Below are 21,874 nucleotides of genomic sequence, written 5' to 3'. Positions count from 1 at the left end.
GCTTAAAATCCCTATTTAATAAAGAAAAATGAGATAAGAGATATACTCAGTATGAACACAACTTGAGCAGGAGGTTTGGGGTGGTCAAATGTCTTAAATAGTATCAAGGTGACAAAAATGGGAAATTAACCTGTGCCCTTTTGGGGTACTTTTAAAGGTAAGATTTCCTCTGTATTTTCAAATTTCAACAAAAGAGTCAAACTGCAGATTGATTATTAAAATCAGTTCTTATTTCTTTCCTTTAAAATCATGAACAGGAATGTACATCTCCCCCAAAAATGGAGTCCAAACATAATGAAACGCAACATTTGCTCAGATGTGGAGTGACATATTTCTCAAGGTTGTTTCCAATAACCATTGCCAACAGAAGAGTGGATTTCATTTTCAAATCATTTCTTGAAAGAGGAGAAAAGTGATAACCATTGAAGTCTCCTTGAAACACAATCTTCATCTTAGGCACTAGGAATGTTTCTTTACAGAACAGAAACAAAACTGAAATAAAGGTGAATAATGACAGTTATTATTAGCTCACAAGTATGGTACTTTTGAACTTACAAAGCACTTTCCTCACAACAACCCTGTGAGGTAGGTAGTGTCGGCATTATCATCCCCATTTATAAATGAGGAAACCAAGTGTCAGAATGATCACACAACTTGTAAGTAATTACTGGAGCTAAAATTTGAATCCTTATCTGGTAACTCCAAATCCAGTCTTTTTTTGCACTATTCCACCATGTTTACCAGTTGGAAATACACACATCATCTGCATGCTTTCTAATGAATTGTACTGGGTGTGGTTTACATTCATCATTAAGAAATTGATTAACCAAATGCAAAAAATGTTTAGTTGGAGCATTATGATTGATTATGATTGATCTTAATGCTGTTGATCTATTTGAACATGTAGGGAAATTCTAATTTTTTTTTCTAAATTAAAATCCAAATATGCCAAATCCATGGTACTTACATGTTTAGCCAACTTTCAGAGTTGTTTGTATTATCTAATCACTTACAGATGAGTGTGTGTGTGTGTGTGTGTGTGTGTGTGTATACTTGTCAAGCTTTTTATTATTCAGGAGAATTTGCTGAAACATCCTGTGTATATGTGCATAGGTAGGATACAAATGTTGACTCCTAATTATTTTTTTTTAATCTTCTTTCATGCATTTGTTGGGCAACTCATTTTAGCACTTAGCCCTTGATGTCTCAGCAGATATGAAACATTTTCAGTGACAAGTATGGGGATAAGTCTAAATATGAAAACAAGTTTAGAACATTGGATTTTAACATACAACATGAGTGTAATATATTTGGTAGTGGGGCTTAATTAAGAAAGACAATGCTAAAATGCATGAGCAAGCCCTAGAGAACTGTTGTCAAGTGAGGGTGTCATTGAGTAGTGTCGAGATAGCAATGGTCCCTTTGGTTAAATAGCAAGTTCTGTGAAATCAAAAGGAATGTCAAAGATCAGTGTTTTTCCTGACTTGATTTCCCCCCTGTGACTTTACCCTTTTTTTTAAATTGCAAACATACAGCCTAAAATTGCTTGTTTTCATCAGTTGATTTGTAAACTTGTTTTCTTCTCCATTCACCTTAACATACTTTAAAATTCTGCCTTGTTTCAAGGGATAATGAAGGAAATAGGGTTTGTCGACCTTCATAAGGTCATGAATATTCTAAATGGGTAATACTGATACATTATGATCCTCAAGAAGATCAATCTGATGTCAAAAATGTGTTTTTAATTCTTGCTTCTAGAATCAACATAGTTTATAAACTGTCAAGAATTAAACAAAGCTTTATGACCCTTGACCCAGGCCATGGTCATAGAGGGGAAATATGTTCATTCATAGAAGTCTTACATTTGCAATTCATATTTAATGCAAACATACATATGTGTACAATGTATACAGGAAAAGAAAACATTCATATGTTGATCCATTTAAGAGAAGTTACATTAAAATTCACATTTTATTGACTGGAATACTGTTGAATTGTTGTCCTAGAATATACTCTTATTTTCCAACCCCCCCAAAAAAGGTTTCCTTACTAGTCAACATATTATTAACAAAAGTAAAATATTCATTGTCTAAGAAATGGTACATTATAATGGTGTTATTCCAGTAATGTCAAGGTATCTAGGGGAAGTTTTCTGTGGAGAATTTATAGGAGGACATCAGAAAGAATTACACAGGATGGGGAGATATGGAAGATTTACAATCTTCATCATTGGAGAATCAATGAGATCACAGGTCTATTAAGTAAGAAGTAATTCACCCAGAGATAGATTGGGTTTTCTTATTGCATTATTCCCAATTTTTAAAAAGTATTTGGAGACATTATCTTGGAATTGATCACTTTTTACTAGCTAAATATGTTAGTGTAAGATGTAAAAAGAAAAAAAAAACAAATACAGATGCCTACTTCGTTCATTGAGTTTAGTTTGCTTCTACTAATGACCTTTGAGAGAGAATGGAGTCTCTTTAAGGACACTTGCCTTCTATTGATAAATTTACATAGTCTTATAAGTATGTTCAACATATTGAGAAATACTGTCCTTAATATGGGCATAATGTGATATTTTCATACTCCATACAGGTTACTTTAATTAGAGAGCTATACATTTGAGTTTTCAAATGGAAAACAAGTCATTTTAAACTTGAGATAGAGTGCCTACTATGAATCCAACAAAGGCTCTCTTTAATTTCATCTATAACTCCTGTCTTCATTTTTTTTTTGGAAAAACTAAAAATAATGCTAATTGTTCTATGGAAAATAAGCTGAAAAATCTATAAAATGCTATCACAAACACATTTCTAGCTTCAGACTGGTCATTATATTGAAGACCTTAAAGGAAGGCTCATGAACTTTTCAAAGAAGATTTGATTTTAAATGATGCCCTCTCTCCTGTGAGCCACTAATCTATGTGACCTTTCCCTCATTTTTTTTGTCTCAGTCCTGTAAAAGATTCAAAATGAATATGTGTTGGAAATTTAGAGGGTGGGGAATTTAAGGGAAAGGAGTGAAGTTTAATTTAGGTCTGAAATAGAACGATATAATTCTAGAGCTGGAAAAGAAATTAGAGGTCATCTAGATTAGGCCCCCTCATTTAATAGGTAAGGACTTGGTCTCAGAAAATAAGTGGGACACTATTTTGCTGTTAATGAGTTTCATTATGATAGTTTTCTAATACTTTCCAAACAAATAGTAACACTGATTGCTTGCTATCACACAATTAATTCTTTCATAGGCAACAATACACATGCAATCAATACAGTAATTTATGACAAGTTACCAAATGGACTAGAAGCAGGACCTCCATTTTGCCAAGGATGTATCTGGTCAGATCTCCAAGTATCTCCATAAGTATTAGCCAATATTGGCACTAACTCAGAATTTTCCCCATTTTGTCCCCATTCTACCAGCTAGCCAGTTCAACAGACTGGGGAACAGAATTCAAAGGTGGCTTTCTAGACACCTTTTAAATACATTATGGTTAAGAGTGTAAAAATATATATATTTGAGACCATTATACACTTTAGGGACAGCAATCATACACACAAAATTTTACATCTTAGTTCCTAAGAGGAAATCTAACAGGGATTTTACCCCAGGGTTATCCCAAGCTTTCTACCAACTGTTAGCTCTGCTTCTCCAAGAAAGAAGAGGATCAAAAATGTGGGAATAATTTCAACCATTTCCAAGTGGCCACACCTCTCATTTAATATGAAATCATTGGTACTCCATGTCACATTGTCACTGTTTATTTTTAGTTGGTTAGTAGGGGAAAAGACCTGAAAAAGTGAAGCTTATTTAAACAAACAAAAAGAACAAGACAAACTCCCAAACACTTTGAAACTAGATTTCTCAGTAGTGTGTATCAGTATTGTTTGGGATAGAAATGGAAGCAGAAGGAAAAAAATACACCCCCATAGTTGAGAATACAATATTTTAAAATGTTGGAAACCTTTGAACAATCAGGACAAATTGGATTAGGAATGTACTAACAATTAGAAGACTCCAGTAAGTCAGATAAAAAAGAGTGCTTAATTTGGGATCTTAAATCTAGAGTCCTCTCTACCCTCACTGTTTCTTTAAAAGGGAAAGTAAGAAGTAAAGAGGAAGAGATAAAGCTTATTCAAAGGCCTGTGACCTCCTGCATGTTGGTATGCATTAGATGATGGGACAGCACAGATGTCTGTGGCTCTTTACCAAATGAATATCATATTTCTTATGACTACAGTACAAAGACAGTCGACATGCCATAGTTGTATACCATACATTGAATTTACACAATTGAGTAGTAATAAAAAAGTGTTCATTATATATAAAATATAGGTTTCCCATATCCAAAAAAACAAAAACCCTACCCCTCTTATTTGTAGGATAGATTTAGTTGGAAATTTTGTTCCACAACAGTTGTTCTGAAATATTTCCTTGTCTTTAGGGCTTGGCTAGAAGGGAAACACCATTGCTATGAACAGTGAAAGACACATAATAGTAACAGTTCTGCCATCTTGATCACTAGGAGTGGGGATCCAAAAGCTAGGCTTGACCAGTAATTGAAACTGAAATGAATGTTTGTAACATTTGAATGGCAAGAAGTGAAGAAAGGCTTTGGTTTTCTTTCTCCCTCCCTGTTTTATAATTCGATCTACTCTTTACATCTGACAGGTTCATTTGGTATAGCTTTCCCAAGCTTGATCTAGAATTGGGGAGCATAGTCCAAATCATCTGAAACCTTAGGTGGTCATAGCTATTCAATGTGGGTTCTTGCTGACTGAGTTGGACATGTTAAAATTTTTTCTCTTTTTTCAGATTGATTTTTATAATTATTGAGCACAGAATCCAAGGAAGCCTTGAAAAAAATATTTCATTCAGTTCACATATTTCTTCTACCACTTAAAATAATGAAAGTACACTAAATATGTGATTACTTTGTAAATGCCAAGTCCTTAACTCAAAACAAGGTGGGGTGACCACTCACAGAAACATAATGTAACTCACCATATCTCCCTTCCCCAAGAAAATGAGGGACAAGTTCTAGATGTTAATCTTTCATTTCCAGTCTTTTTTCCCAGAATACCCTCCATCTCCCATTCATCAATGACATTAACATTTTTCAGCAACCTCTGGCAAATAATAATTCTTTTTAGTGAAGGGACAGAAAGAAGTGCCTTAATATAACACAATAGGCAAACTTCAGTCTGAAATGGAGAATGAATAACAAATTCAATTTAACTGAGGCCTCTGGTTCACATAATAAAGAAGGGGGGGGGGAGACATTTAAAAAAAAACCCAAAAGTGTCTTATTGAACCACACAGATTTGCTTTAAGGAAAAATAGTTCTAAGGACAAAGTAGTGACAAGCTCCAGGTGTTTGGTGTTTAACATGACTTTTAAAGTGTTTCTATGCAGATCTTTTAAATTCATATGTATGGATACATATTTTCTGCTAGTACATTTTTGAAATGGGACATTAACCAAAATAGGCAGAGTAAATCTTTAAAACTCTTAAACAGATAAATTGCTAGAAAATTTTTGTTTAAAAATTGACAATTTTTAAGATAAAAAAAACAGCTGAATAACTCTATTATGTCCACTTCCATGATAATGTCAGGATTTCTATTGGGAGTATATGTGTGTGATTAATAGCTTATAGGCTATTTGATGCCTAGAATCCCATATATATGGATCTCATTTCATAATTTAAATAGCATGGGATTGTTTTTATTTTTTATTGAGAGAAGCTTAAGAGAGAAATTGGCAAAAGTGCAACCAACTTTAGTTGCAATTGGGTAGCTTAATTCTTTGTAGGACAGCTAAGATATTAAATAAATTTATGTATCACAAATTATATAACTTCTCCCAGCTAGCTGAACAGTGCGCAGATGGAGCTGAGGAACAAATTCCATTTTAGTGGATACATCTATGGGTAATGTGCTTTCACATACTCACCTGTACTGCCTACTCATTACATGGGGACACATTGGCAAAATCATCACTCCCATCCAACAGGAATTTACACATGTGGGGGGAATAGGGCACACAATTTAGAAATTTACCTTTGTAAATATTTTTCCCATTCAAAGAAAAGTATGGCATTTAAAAAAAAAAAGACATACATCTTTGTTAAATTATTATCATTAATGCCTCTCTTTTCACTCAGGCTAACAACTTATAAGGGCAGTTCATAAATGAGCTGCACATTCTTTCACTGGACTAATAGTAATAGTAATAGTAACTCCACCTAGTTGAAATCTCTCTTTAAAATCAAGTGAAACATGAAGAATTTTATGTTCTCCTACTCTACTTGGGTTAAGGTAAGCTTATTTTTGAAACCCATTGCTAAAGTCTATTGTTTCTTCTCCAAAAGCAATCCCACACGACATCTTCAATATCAAATTAATTTACAATGAGAAATTTATGGCATCCAGGTTTGCTTCATAAGGGGTTATAACCCAAAGCCATTCTGTGCAATGATAATGTACAAAGAAAAACTTCTCCAACATCCTTCAGAATTTGGGTGTCCTTTCAACTTCTTTGCCTTTTTGAAAATGAAAATAGAGAGTAAATATTGTAGCCACAGAAGTGGTAGGTTAATGATAACTGTCTAGGTGGCTAAAACTACTGATTAGGAAAATGCTAGTTTTCTTTAATGTCCTATGAAAGGGGGAAAAAGATAAACCTTTAGAAAATGTTGACATTTACTTGCCAGTGGTCAAAATATTGCTTTATTGCAAATGAACATATATCACTATTTACTGGGCCATCAACATGTTTCCAGTGAACTGAGGAATTTGGCCTATGTTCTTCTAGCAATTTGCCCCTCCCTTCCTAACAAGAAAAGCCAAATGCCTTAGTTCATGTGGAATAGACTAGATAAAAAATAAATAGCAGCCTTTTTATCAGTGAAGATGAGAAGGATATCTGGTTAACTGTATGGACAGACATAATTCAAATTTTCAAAAATAAAAATAACACACCTTTAATTTATTAAATTCATAATTTAATGTTATCTGGTGAAATGTTGCTTTCTTCTAAAAAAAGGCAGAGGAATGTTTGAGAGTGCCTAGGGTTCTAGGAACTTACTGTTTATATATAATGCAAAATTAAAAGTAAAAATAAAATTTGGACTTAAAGTGAAAACACATTTGGCTGAATATTGGATTCCCTGACTTATCTCAGAAGGAAAAAAATATATATATATACATATATATATGTATATATATATGTATATATATATATATATATATATAAAAGTTAAGAGGAAAGAAAGCCCACACATACACACACAGGTTCATGTGAGTACATGCAGGCACACCTACACACGGACACACATACATACACACATATCCCTACAAGTGTTCCTTTGAAAATCAAGAGCTTCAAAGGCTAACTTTTTATGTAGAATATTTTGTCCCACATTATGGTGGTTGACTGTTTCTGCCAGTGTCATACTTAGAACTCCCTCAATTTCTAGGACTTGAAAACCTTTACTCTCACAGTGCACTGTAGGGTTGTGGAGGGCACCTGCATCTCCTGTGCTTTTGACCATTCCAAAGTTTAAGTATTTTTGTGCCACTATTTCAAAATCAGATGGGGAATATTAAAATATGTTGCCACAGTGGAACCTTCAGTGATCATATTAGGTGGACAAGAAGTTAAAGGTTTGAGCATATTCCAGCAAAGCTGCAAGGACCTGTTCACCAAACAGTCTGCATTCAGTGAATAGGATTCTGCTTTTCAACCTTGAAACCCCAAATGAATCTAAGGCCAACATTGAACTTTTGAAGTGGTGTTTATGCATAGCCCAAGCCTTCTAAGAGCCAAAGAGAACAGTGCTAAAACTAACTGAAAGTCTATTCAGAATCCTACCAAAAAGCTTTTGATGTAAGCTTTATCCCTCCTGAAATGTTTCTTTCCCTTTAAAAAAATATTTTGTTAAAAAACACTATATGATATGAGGGCGATAGACTATTTGGTTTCTTCTAAGTAGATGCTTTTAAATTAATGCATATAAATAATTTGTATTTAATTTCCTCTCTTTCCTGTTTAGCAAAGCACTGAATGCACAGATCCTTATTTCCCAAGTCACTTGGTCAATGCTGAGTCTCTTTGTGTTTCATTTCTTAAGACAAATTGTGCCTCTCTTTCTGATTTGGCCACGGGACTCATGGGTAGAAAGGCTGTGTTTTCACTTGCACTGTCCTCAGTTTCAACACTGGCCAGTTCATAGTCCTCTGACCTTCTTGCATCAGTCAGAATCCGGATCTGCTCCTGGACAGTTTCTAGCAATATTTTTACTTCTTGTTGTTCTACTATAAGACAATTGCTGACTGGACCACTCACATTGACAAGTTCAGCAGAACAGGAGTTTTTGCACCATTTGAGGCTTGTGATGTCAGAAATACCTGGCATTTGCATGCAGGCTTCCTCTAAGCCCACTGAAGGGATGATGGGAACAGAACTGGCCCTTGTGGATGAGTATCCCACCAGGCCCTTTTGATCCAAGCTATTAAAATAGGGTTTTGTCTCTCTTGAAGGCAGTTGCATATTTATTGTTGTATTTTGTTGGGTTTTTAATCCATTGGATGGATACCTGGAAAAGAATGACAAAGGTAACATTTCAATTTTCTATTAGATATGAAACAAAGAATATACACATAGAAGGATAAGTAGACAGGGGTTTTCCTCTTGCTTTCTATCCTTGGACAATTGGTCTTTGTCTATCATTTGCAAAACAAGAGAGAAATGTCACCCTCTCCCAAAAGACAATCTGGAAAGGAAACAAATGATATCTCTGCAATTTTTCATTATGGTTTATAGTGACAATTTTTTAATTTTAATGTCCCATTTTATAAAGGAAATGTCACAAGGCTGCCACTTTCTAAATGCTTACAAGGCAGTAAGCTTCATTTACCAGCAATTGGCAAACTGGAATGCCTATGGCCTCACATCAATGCCTAGAAAAGATTTGTTAACTTAACATTTGGATCCAAAGTAGAATTGTCATGCTGAGTTGGGAAGGAATTACAGTACTGGATTGCCTGCATCACCCAGATTTTAAAGAGAGTAATGTAAATAGAGCCCCTTCTGTGTCTCCTTTCATATCCCTCCTCCAACTTTGTAATAGGTCATTTAACAAGAAATGAGGGACCCTACTGAGAAGACTCTTAGCCAGATTGCTAGAGTTTGGCATAAAAAGGAAGTTTATTCTCTCTCTCTCTCTCTCTCTCTCTCTCTCTCTCTCTCTCTCTCTCTCTCTCTCTCTCTCTCTCTCTCCCTCTCCCTCTCCCTCTCCCTCTCCCTCCCTCCCTTTCTCCCTCTCTCCCATCTTTTTCTCCTTCTCTCCCACCCACCCCCCATCATTTATCTTGACTTCACTTGGATTATAATCCACAGGCTATTACCAAACATGTATTTTGCTTCAGTTATTTTTGGAGCTAAATCACATAGGTTCTAATCATACTCATCCCCCAAGACTTAAAAGGATTACAATGTTTTCCCTTCCTCAAGATTAAGAATTGTTAAATTTCAACACTTCCCCCATTTCACTGCTCAGGACTATTAACATTTTACTCAGTTCTGGTTTCCCAATGTTGAGGACAGGAATGGGCGAATGTAGAAAAATCTGTAAAAATTGGTTAAATCTTTACAGAACTCAGGTAAATTACTTCGGGTATACATGACATCTGATTAGTGCATAGCAAATGGTACAAAAAAAGTTTTTCTTTAAGATGGTATTTCAATACAGTTTCTTAAGGTACCAATCTAATCAAAGCTATAGAATTTCTGTCCCTCTCCATTTTTTTCCAGTTTGGTTTTGTGTGTTTCCTAGTAAGGAAAGAGGGGCATGTATATAACAAAGAGAAATATGCCAGGAACATTTAAACATTTACAGGTGTCTCTCTCTCTCTCTCTCTCTCTCTCTCTCTCTCTCTCTCTCTCTCTCTCTCTCTCTCTCTCTCTCTCCCCCTCTCTCTCCCCCTCTCTCTCCCCCTCTCTCTCCCTCTCTCTCTCTACTATGCTATAAGAAAGCTGTCTGGTTCCCATTTGTTACAGAATATGTATTTAACCACTAAAAACTCCCCAAGCTGTAGAATCAGATATATGACTTTTTTTTCTGTTCTATGATTATCCATCTTCTTCCTGAAGCTTGTCCCAGAAGAATGGAAATGACATAGAGTTGTTTGTTTGCTTAAGGCACTTATTAAGAGAGGACTGGTCTACTCCTTAATTAGTACATACTAATTAATTATTCAGCTGATGTGAAGCTTTCTCAGCTGCTCCATCCTGTTGCTGTCAGAGTTAGTTATACAGATGTTTAGGGTTCTCAAAGGCAAGGAAGGCTTGCCTCACATGGGAAGAGAGAAAACAGAAGTAGAAATCTCCAGTTTATCACTGAAGGATGGCAATTAGTTTTCTTGAGGAGAAAAAGGCAGGGGGTAGTGTTATGTCATCTCAAGAGCAAAAGCTTAAAAGAATTCATTTTCTTTTACACATTTTGTTAGTAGAGTATATGGGTATCCTTTCATGCCACACACTTACATATTCTCTCCTACTATATGTACATATATGGATAGATGGATGTGTATGTATATGCATATATATTCTCTGCCACTAATATGTAATATATTGAAATCAATTGGACAGAGAGTAACCAAAGCTATGAGATTGTTCATTAAAAAGTATGATGGGGGGGGGCGGCTAGGTGGCACAGTGGATAAAGCACTGGCCCTGGTTTCAGGAGTACCTGAGTTCAAATCTGGCCTCAGACACTGGACACTTACTAGCTGTGTGACCCTGGGCAAGTCACTTAAACCCATTGTCCCGCAAAAAAAAAATCAAAAAAGTATGATAGGAAAAAAAAATATGATAGGATTCACATTTATGTAGAGAAAATGGAGTTTTGAGATATATAGGAGGTACACCATAATCTTCCTTGTCATCAAATCAATTAAATGAGCAATAGAGTTGTACAACCATTTCAAATGCACATGTATGAATTCACATATAGCATCCATGACTAAAGCAGAGGTAAAATTTAGGAAAAAAGAGACATTCCCCACTTTCTGTAGCTTATAGTGATATAGAGACATTGGGTAGATCCATGGATAACTTATGCAAAATAATATTTGTGTGAATTAGAGAGCTACAAAACAAAGTATTGTATAGGTCTGTGGGAGAAATATCATTAACTAAGAGGATCAGGAAAGACTTTGGAGAGGTTGGAGATTTAATTTGAACTTTAAGGCAAGGAAAGGAATTTTATAAGGCAAGCGGAGGAGGGATAATGATCCTTATAAAGGGAACAGAGTAAGCAAGAGCAAAGAGATGGAAAATCACTAGATATATCTGAAAGACAGAAAATAGACAATTGGGCCACATAATAGAGCATAAAATGAAAGTTGTAAAGATCAAATAACATCAGATTGGTTAATTCTTGTATCCCAAGATATTCTGTTTAAAGTTCCTGAATAGACAATGACCAAGCAAGAATCACTGAAGATTTTTTAGGGAAACATTTATTTGACCATATCTATGCATAAGGGCAGGTAGCTAGGTGACTCAGTGGATGGAATCAGGAAGACCTGAATTCAAATCTGGCCTCAGACACTGACTAGCTGGGTGACATTGGGCAAATCACTTCCTTAATCTACTGAAGAAGGAAATGGTAAACCACTATAATAGCTTTGCCAGAAAGCCCCTATGGGCAATGTGGTCCATAAGGTCATGAAAAGCTGGACATGACTGAATCAACTCAACAACAACAACAACAACAATAACAACAATGACAATGAATAAAGGCAATCAGTAGGGCAATAGAATGAGAAAATGTTCTTGTTTCAAAATGTCCCTTCTGTCCTCCACTAACTCTTGAAGTCTGTTGACATTGATGCTCATTGTTTCTGTGACAGTTATCTATTAATTTCGTTTTCTGCTTCCCCTCTTTCCTTTTTCTTTCAATCTTTTCCAACATCAGAGTCTTTTCAGTGAGTCCTGTTTTCTCATTATGTGGCCAATGTATTTAAGCTTCAACTTCAGTATTTTGCTTTCTAGTGAACAGCCTGAATTAATTTCTTTAAGTATTGACTAATTTGATCTCCTTGCTATACAAGGGACTCTCAAAAATTCTTCTCGACCACCAGAATTCAAAAGCATCAATTCCACTGTGCTCAGAGAAAATGGTATCTATGCTACATATTATTTATAGCATAGCTACATAGTGGATACAAATATGCACGCATGTATGTGTATATATATATATATATATATATATACACATACACACACACACACACACACACACACACACACACACACACATATATATATATATATATATATATATATATATATATATATATATATATATATATATAGTGGATAGAGCACCGGCCTTGGATTCAGGAGGACCTGAGTTCAAATCCGGCCTCAGACACTTGATACCTACTAGCTGTGTGGCCCTGGGCAAGTCACTTAACCCTCATTGCCTCACAAAAACAAACAAACAAACAAACAAACAAACAAACAAACAAACAAACAAGAAACATTGCCAAGGGGAAGGAGGAGAAAACTGCAAATAATGTCAGACATCTTCAATTTGTTGGTTGAGTTTGGATGTTTTCCCTTGATTATAACCTGTTTGTTATAGGGGTTGCCTCATTAGTACGTGATGGAGTGATATAATCAGGAATGGAGATTATGTAAAAACAAAATGTATCAATAATCAAAAAGCAAAAAATATCATTGTGAAAGTAACATTTTTGAAAAGCATTATGTTAGGCACTAGGAGAGTTATTGTGGTTAAAAGGGTTAAAAAAGGTCGCTGCTCTCAAGGAGTTCCTAATAATTTAAGGAATGGAGCTTTGACAGAAGCAAATGATTAGCTAAGAGCCCCAGTGGATAGGACACTGGGTCAAAAATCAGGAAGACAAGAGTTCAAATACAGGTGCAAATACTTACTAGCTGTGTGACCCTGGGCAAGTCACTTAACTTCTGTTTGACTCTGTTTCCTGATCTGTAAAATGAAGGTGATAATAGCATCTATCCCCCAGGGCTATTTATGAGAATCAAATGAGATAAAAATCATAAAGTGTTTAGCACATAGTAAGCCCTTTGAAAATATTTAGCTATTGTAAGGACTTTAACTATACTTATATTGGTATTGTAGCCCTTTGATTTATGCTCAGCCAGAACTGTAGGCAAGTGTATTCCTTAAGGAGGTTGAGGGAAGAAAGCAGAGAAGGGGACTGTTACAATACAAATAGGCTCCCTATCTAAACTTGAATATGCTGATGAATTTAGTATTGATCTTTTGAAATGTGCTGCAAATCAAAACAGTTTAACTGGACTTGAAACAAAAAATTTTGTTTAAAGTGTCCTATGAATGGCTCAATATCCTTTTTTGGTCTGCACCATCCTGGCAAACAATGGTGAACATTTCATTCAAGCCTACCGAAATCAGGTACTTTACCTTGGCAAAACTACCTCAAAGCCAGAAGAGTTCACAACCATCAAGTCTTTCCTTCTATTTGCAACTTAGTTCTTTTGTCAAAGGATACTACTGGGAGCTGCATAGGATATTTGGGGCTTTCAATATGGACAAGTAAGTAGAATGGGAGCCTGACTCTTTATCATTATTACCAACAAATTTGAAAGAAGCCTCTAACAGTAAATGGTTGATGGTTCTCAGAAATCAATTCATTCCTCCTTTAGACAAGGCCAGATATGGAGTGAGCCTTGAGCTGAGAAATTCTATTACCAATATACCTTCCAATCTTTTGCGAGATAGTCCTCCTTCTGACAGGCATGAAAATTAGTTATTTTGGGTAGCCAAGAATGAGATCAAATTGCCTTATGTATTTTATTCTACAAGTGATTCTTGTTCTCAGATTCAATATTTATCAACATTGGATGTATATCATATAATGGAAAAATCCAAAGGAATGTGAGGCTAAAGAGAACATTTTGAACAAGTTTCTTAAAAAAAAAAAGTAAAGGAAAACATTAACTTTGCGTAAAAAGAAATTTAGAGTCTCCTTTCTGGTGAAAAAGAGTATCTGACAGACTGGACATGTCATTCATGAATATGGAAATCACAGAGGCCTTAATAGGATTTTAAAATCAACAAGATTCAATTAAAATCAGGAAGGGGAAGGGAGAAAGGAATTGGATAAATATTTATATACCATCTACTATATGCCAGGTGCTGGGCCAAACACTCTTTTACAAATATTATCTCATTTGACCCTCAGAACAACACTTCAAGGCAAGTGCTATTATTATCCCCATTTTGCAGTTAAAGAAACTGAGGTAGATGTGGGGTCACACAACCAATAAATATCCAAGGCTAGATTTAAACTTAGATCTTTCTGATTCCAAGCCTGGCTCTCTATCTACTATACCACTAACTTCTTGTAGTGCTCTAAACTGTTACCTGGGCAGACCATCTTCATAGGAGCTTAGTTCTCACTGTTCTTCATGGGCATCCAAGCTAAAATCAAATACCCAAATGGTATCCATTTTCTTCAATTCAGTTAAAGGCAACCAACACATACTGAGAACTTCCTATACTGAAACATTGTGCTACTTACCAGTTACTTAAGGAGAAAACCCAAATAATCCCTGCCTTCAAAATTCAGAGATTTTAACGGAAGTATAAATATATATATACATATATATATATATATATATATATATGTAAATCCAAAGAACAAAAAAAAGTCATATGAAGGATTATTTTTCAGGGAGGGAGCAGAAAATTAATAAATGGGATCAAGAAATGATTCATAGAGGAGCTGATCTTTGATGTGAGCCTTGAATAGTTCTAAAGATTCCAAGAGACTTAGGTGAGGAGATGAAGACTAGGGAATGCAGAGAAGCCTGTGCACACTTGACCACTGCCCAAATGTGGTATGATTTGTCTTTTATTCATTTCCTCAACACATATATATCTTTGGGTCCAACCTCAATCATTTCAAAAATGATGTCTATGGATGAGTTTCCATTTATGCCTTGGTGATGTATGATATGATTATGGATTTGAGTCAGATTAAACTCTGAGTATGGGGTCTGGAAGGTACCCAGCCCTGCCCCAGTATAGTTAGTTTAGAAGTTTATTGCTTGTCAAATTCTCACTGTCTCCTTTAAGTTTTATTGCCAATTAACAGTATTTTTACTTCTTCTCAGTCTCCCCACTTGTCAGCTACATATTAATTTTGTCTGCAATCCATCATGTGTCAGAACCCTAGTCAGTGGGACAGGGAGTTTGCCCACCAATTCAATACTCGGAACTCAAGAAGAAAGGTCAGGGCTTGGCACAGGATGCAGCAATTGAGTTGAGACCAGATGTTAAGTGACATGTCTCTTTTTCTCAGAGCAGAATCCCCTTGGCCCTGGGGTCCCAACAATGGATTATTCTTTTCTTCCCAACATAACCGAAGATAAATTTTAACCCTGTCATCCTTCTAGAATTAACACAACTACAGAACAATGCTAAAGCACCTGAGTGAATCTTCCTGTTATTCAGGTTGAATATCTTTAGAGACAGGGGCCTGGAGAGGGGAGTCAGTGGGAACTGTGAGATCTGAAACATCTGACTGTCACTGCCCTGTTTCCTCTTCCTTTGGTTTGACCTTGTTTCCCCTCCCCTTTTCCCCCTTCTTCCTAAAACACATATGCATGTCTCCATACATTGATCACAAGGTGAACACGCACCCTGGGTGAGACAGGATTGGATGTTAGATTGTGAGCTTGACCTAGTGTGTGCGTGGGGACTTCCCCTCTGACCAACATTCCTATAAAAGGTCAAGGCATGTATTAGCTGGCATGGCTCAGGCATTGAGCTTGCCCATTCCTATGGGAATGTAATAAATCTGTCTCTGCTTGACTTGGTGGTCTCCTCGAGTTATTTGGGTAAACTGAGGCAGTTTGCTCCATACAGTGAGAAAATCTGATTTTAATTAAAAATCATTAATAGTGATTAATAAGCAATATTATCAATATATAATATTATCTGTAATATTAAGGGCTCAATGATTAATGTATTATTGGAGATAAGGCAAGCAGAAAAAAAAATTCCCAACTTTCATTGTGTTTCAAAAGTCTCCTTTGTTGTATTGCATTTGCTTCTGTTGCCCCACATCTGTACTAAATGCCCTGTTCCAGTCCATTTGGAATGGTTTCCAAACTGCAAAACAGGAGCTGCTTATTATTTATCCCCTTTGTTTTGAACTTTAGTGGAGGAAACTGCTCTTCTCTTTTGTTGGAAAAGCCTGAGCCATGGACAAGTTCATAGCCAGAGAAAACCCAAGAGCCCCCTAAAGTAATGGGAGGAACAACTTCTTGCTATCTTTGTCTCTTGGTCTGCTGTGGCTATCAGGTTGGTAGCAGCAGTAAACAAAGTCAGACCAAAAGAAGGAAAAAAATGATATATCCAGTTATGAACAGATAGGCTTGGTCAGAAAATTTTATTTGGGTACCCTTTAGAGCTCTGCAATTACTAGAGTTCAAAACTGATTGATCTGTTTTTTGTCAGGGCAATTCCCTCATGGTCATTCCCTCATGTTTTCATTCCATGAACATTTATTTATTATGTATAAAGCATGAGGAATATAAAGGGAAATAAAAGAAAAGTAAAAATAGTTCCTGACTTCAAGTAACTTACATTTTACTCAAAGGAAGAGAGTAGGGAAGATAACATTTAAATATTTATTTGTCCCTTAGCTTGTTCATTCATTCATTCATTCATTCATTCACTCACTCATCCACTCATTCATTCATTTGTTTATAGAAGAGAGAACACTAACCACTAAGAGTCATGGAAAACATTTTCTGTATAAGTTGCAAGTGGAATTAAGCCTTTCAGAAATTTCACACTTTTGAGACAGGGGTGAGAAGAGAATACTTTTCAGGAATGGGCAAAAGCCTGTGAAAAGACATGGAGGTAGGAATAGCCTTTTGGCTAGAACCAAGAGTACCTGTATTGAGATAATGGGAAATAAGTTAGATTGAAGAGTTAGACTGAAGTCAGATTATAAAGAGTTTTTAATTCCAAGCTGAGGAGTTTCTATTTTATTCTGTAGACAATAGAGAGGCAGTCTCAAAGATTCTGAAGTCAGTGTGTAATATGGGTAGACCTTTAGGAATTTTATTTTTGAAAGTGTGTAGAAGACAGAAAAGAAAAGAGAAAACTGGAAAAAAAGGAATGTTAATGTGAGACCACTACAATAGTCTATGTGTGATGTTCATGAATTCCTAAATGGAAGTAGTGGCCTTATGAATGTAAAGAAGGAAATAAATGTCAGAGATGTTTGAAGTAACATTTTAATAGAGTATAATTTCTTTGAGGGGAGGGACTGTGCTGGTTTAGTCCATGTTATCAGCTCCTAGAATACTAGTGCTTGACACATAGTTGAAACATAAAAATGCTTGTTAATGGATCAGCTGTTATAGACTTTGCTTTTCTCGTCAATACCATAATCCAAAGGACTCATGACAGGAAATCCTCTCCACATTCAAATAAAGAACTATGGAGTCTGAGTGCAGATGAAACCATATTATTTTTACTTTTTCTTTTTTAATGTTTCCTTGAGGTTTCTCTCTTTTGTTCTGATTCTTCTTTCAAACGTGACTAATGTGGAAATATGTTTAATGTGATTGTACATATATAACCTATATCAGATCAATTGCTGTCTTGGTGAGGGAGAAGGAAAGGGAGGGAGGGAGAAAAATTTGGAACTCAAAATATTTTTTAAGAAAATGAATGTCGAAAACTATCTTTACATGTAACTGGAAAAATACTATTTAAAATATTTTAAAAATATTTGTTAATTTACAAACATCATTGGAAAACCTGGAAGCAGTCTGGCAGAAGCTAGGAATTGACCAGTATCTCACTTTATATACCAAGATAAAACTCAAAAATAGATAAACAATTTAGGTATGAAAGGTCATAGTGCAAACAAATTAGAGGAAAAATAAGGAAAAATCCTTTTTTACAACTATGGACACAAGAAGAGTCCCATGACCAAACAAAAGATACAAAGCATCTCAGGAGATAAAATTGACAGTTTTGATTACATGCAATCATAAAAAATCATTTACATAAAAACCTTTGTAGTTAAAATTGGAAGGGCAATAATAAAAGGCAACTTTATAGAGAAGTTAATATTGGAAGGGTAATAATAAAAGACAACTTTACAGAGAATTTCTTTGATAAATATCTTGTCTAAGTTATATAACGAATGGATGGAAATTCATAGTAATTTGTTCCACAATGGACAAATGGCCAAAGGATATGGATAGGCAGTTTTCAAAAGAAGAAATCCAAGCTATCAAGAAGCAGAAGTGAACCAAATCACCGATAATTAGAGATACATAGTAAAACAATGATGTGATCATACCTCACACTCATTAGATTAAAATCATGATAAAAATGGAAAATGACTACAAATGTTACATGCCAGCCATATTGTAGAAAGAATTCAAGACAGTTTGGACTCAATCATCCCAGGGATTCCTTTCCATTCTGATTTTCTTTGATTCAAATCATTTTGTTATGCTCCTCCACTTACTAACTGGATTTCAATGGGTAAACCACATTGGTCTTCATTTGCAAAATGGAGATTAAAATAAAAGCTGCTCTGCCTTCCTCATAGCTTTCTTCTGAAGAGTAAAGTACATTGCAAATTTTAAAGCACTTTACAACGAGAAATACATTATTATTACTCTTGGTTTATTTTATTGTTGTTATTGTTTTGGTTGTTTCTATTTTGGCTTTTGGATTACTTACCCTTGGCAAGGAATTGTGTCATGATCTGCAATCCTTGCCTCTTCCAGTTGTTGATATGCTGGTCCTGCAATCCCATTGAGTCGACTCCGAGGAGAAGGTGGTGTCCTTCTGAAAGCATTCCGATGTAGCATCCCAGTCCTTTGCCCTGGGCTGCAGCATGAAGATAGACTCCTAAACAAGAAAAAAAAATAAAGGGAACAGAGAGTGACTGTATTTGGTTAGTCGGATTGTATAACGTATACCTCTGACAGAAATTCATAGTTGTAAATCTCTTAGCAAGGTATTATAAATGAAGGCAGTGTTGCATAGCAGATAGAGCTATGCTCTTAGGCTCAAGAAGATTTGTGTGTGAATCCTGTGTCAGATTCATATTAGGTGTATGAGCCCTGTATCACTCAGGCTCAGTTTCCTCTTTTACCAAATGAGGGCAAAAATAGCAAATATCTAAGAGGTTTTGCTTTATATGTGTTAAACTGCTATAAAAACATTAGCTATTGATGATAGTGGTGGTGGAGGTGGTGGTGGTGGTGATGATGATGAGTTTATTATGTGCCCATCATTATGCAGTAGGAATACTCATGAAAAAAAAAGAGTTCCTTTTCTCAAGATGTTCATTATCTAACTGGGATAGTCAACACAGAAAGGGATGTTTAGCTGCAAGAAAACTGGAAAGGTCAGCTGCCCTGATAATTCAGCAGCAGAGTAGATGGCCGAGTCTAAGAGTTCTTGAAATCCTTCAGAATATTTGCCATCATGGTGGGAAACATTTGATATTAGAAAGAAGGTGTTACTTAGTATGGTTTATACTTAGAGAAGTGGAGAGGCAGAAGCTTCCCATGATTTCTTGCTTTTTTTTTTTCAGGGCAATGAGGGTCAAGTGACTTGCCTAGGGTCTCACAGCTAGTAGGTTTCAAGTGTCTGAGGTCAGATTTGAACTCAGGTCCTCCTGAATCCAGGGCCGGTGCTTTATCCACTACACAACCTAGCTGCCCCCTCTTGCATAATTTTTAAAGCACAAATAAAATAAAATAAAATAAAATAAGTAAAACCCTGCTGAATGCTGAAGTAGGTTTTTTGTTTGTTTTGTTTTGTTTTTTACAAAATACCCACCAAGGCCCATCCACTAAATTCATGTCATTTTGCCTTCTGATGCAGTTTGCTCAGGGAGAAATAAATGAGTCTTATTATTAAAGACCAATAATAAGTAAACACTGAGAGCCCTGCAGGGATTTGTCTGGAAATTTGCACTTGGTTCAGCAACTATATTAAAAAACAAAAACACCAACAAAAAGTAATTGTTGAAATTGACATTCTCTTCTTGACAATTCCCAACTCATTGCCATAAATTTTCAGCTATTGTGGGATCCACATTGGTTGTTCTTTCAGGCTGCTCCTAGATACAATAATTATATACTCTACAAGAGTTTTGACACATACATATGTTTTGGCAATATTATTAAGGCAGAGGAGTCTTGAATGAGTTTCACTTTAAGCCCTGTCTACCTCAGGCTTCTGGGGTAAATTATCTCTTCAATCAAATAGTTTGGCTGATTTTCTTCTTTTCCATTCAATTTGTAAGATGATAAGAAAGAATATCAGAGTTGGAGGAGATGTTAAAGATCAGCAAAAGTTGGGGCTCAGAAAGGGAAAAATAATTTTCTGGATGCTGTATTACATAGTAAATATAAGTGAGGGAATTTAAACACATGTATTTTGACTTCCATTCCAGTGTTCTTTATACTACATCCCGCTGATTAAATTGACTACCTGGACTGGTGTATATGTTGTAGTGATGATATTTACCAGTAGATTTTAGACAATCCAGTCAAAATCGTTCTAGGAAGGGTTAGAATCTGAGGCAACAGTTTGACATTTTTGTGCCAAATCCTCTTGTAACTTAGAGAATATCTATATTACTCCATGAAGTAGGATGGAAAAAACATTTCCACAATCTAAGAGTCCTTCTGTAGACCATGGGAGACAGTGTGATACACTCTTTCCATAAGTGCTGAATTTATATTAATAAGAAATGGACTGAAATCCTAGCTCTGACAGTTATTGCCTATATGATCTCAGACAAGTCATTTACTATTAAGTACTTATTATGTGTCAGATACTGGGATAAGTGTTCTACAAATATCTCATTTTTATATGCTATATAAAAGATATTTGTTATTATTATCATTGCTTTACTAAAATTTCCATCAATAAGATGGGCAGTATTTTTAAGAATGTTAACCTCCACTCTCCCATCCAAAGAAAATATCATTGGTATATGTTACATCTCCTCATCCCAACAATTCAAAAGAATGAAGCTTGTATGCTGAAAAGCCTAAAATTTATAGTTCATTTAATTGTAAATGGTTGTTTAGCAATAATCACAAGGTCTATAAACAAATTGCATTGTATAAAATCCTTAAAGAAAAATATATGATTATTATGGTATTATTATGATGGTATTATTGTTATTATTATTTTATGAGGTAATATTTCTTTCAACATTCCCAAAAAAGAGAAACACTCATTTTTTTTTTTTGCAGGGCAATGAGGGTTAAGTGACTTGCCCAGGGTCACACAGCTAGTGTCAACTATCTGAGACCAGATTTGAACTCCGGTCTTCCTGAATCCAGGGCCGGTGCTTTATCCACTGCACTACCTAGCTGCTCCAAAACACTCATTTTTAATGAAGACTTCTTCAAAAGATATTCCTATGACTGATTGCTAACTGTGATTCAGAAATTACTTATTTTAATGAGTCACATTTGAGATGTATAATCAGGAATTAATTATTTGTGACTCAAACCTATTACACCTGTAGTCATAAAGACTGAACTAGTGACCTAGATGAAAAAGAAAAAAGATCATTTTTCTTCAACCAATCAATCAGCCAAATAGTACTTGTAAACCAGTGGCACTTAGTAAGTTATGGAGCAGTTTGCAGGATGTATAAATCAGCAATTGGATGATCAATCATGGAAATGTTGAAGTGTACAGCATGTCTTACAAAACAAAAGCTTGATCTATTAAACTATAAATTACAAAATTACAAAAGCACTTCTTTATCTATCAAACCAC

The 21,874-nt window shown here is 35.4% G+C and overlaps 1 protein-coding gene across 4 annotated transcripts in view; it reads right to left on the bottom strand.

Moving 5' to 3' along the window:
* Positions 1-232: 232 nt before the first annotated feature.
* Positions 233-21,874, bottom strand: part of NRG3 (neuregulin 3) — a 1,197,616-nt gene continuing 1,175,974 nt past the window's right edge. For all 4 annotated transcript variants that reach the window (XM_043984098.1, XM_043984099.1, XM_043984100.1 and 1 more), the window contains 2 exons: positions 18,800-18,970; positions 233-8,602 (listed from right to left, as the gene is read on the bottom strand). In XM_043984098.1, coding sequence (XP_043840033.1) covers positions 8,095-8,602; positions 18,800-18,970 — 679 coding nt within the window. In that variant the 3' untranslated portion in view covers positions 233-8,094. The remainder of the gene's footprint in view (positions 8,603-18,799; positions 18,971-21,874) is intronic.

Source organism: Dromiciops gliroides, chromosome 2 (genome assembly GCF_019393635.1).
Source record: "Dromiciops gliroides isolate mDroGli1 chromosome 2, mDroGli1.pri, whole genome shotgun sequence".
NCBI classification, from domain to species: domain Eukaryota; kingdom Metazoa; phylum Chordata; class Mammalia; order Microbiotheria; family Microbiotheriidae; genus Dromiciops; species Dromiciops gliroides.
Note: the sequence above shows the minus strand (reverse complement) of the source record. Positions and strands in the feature narration are given on the sequence as shown.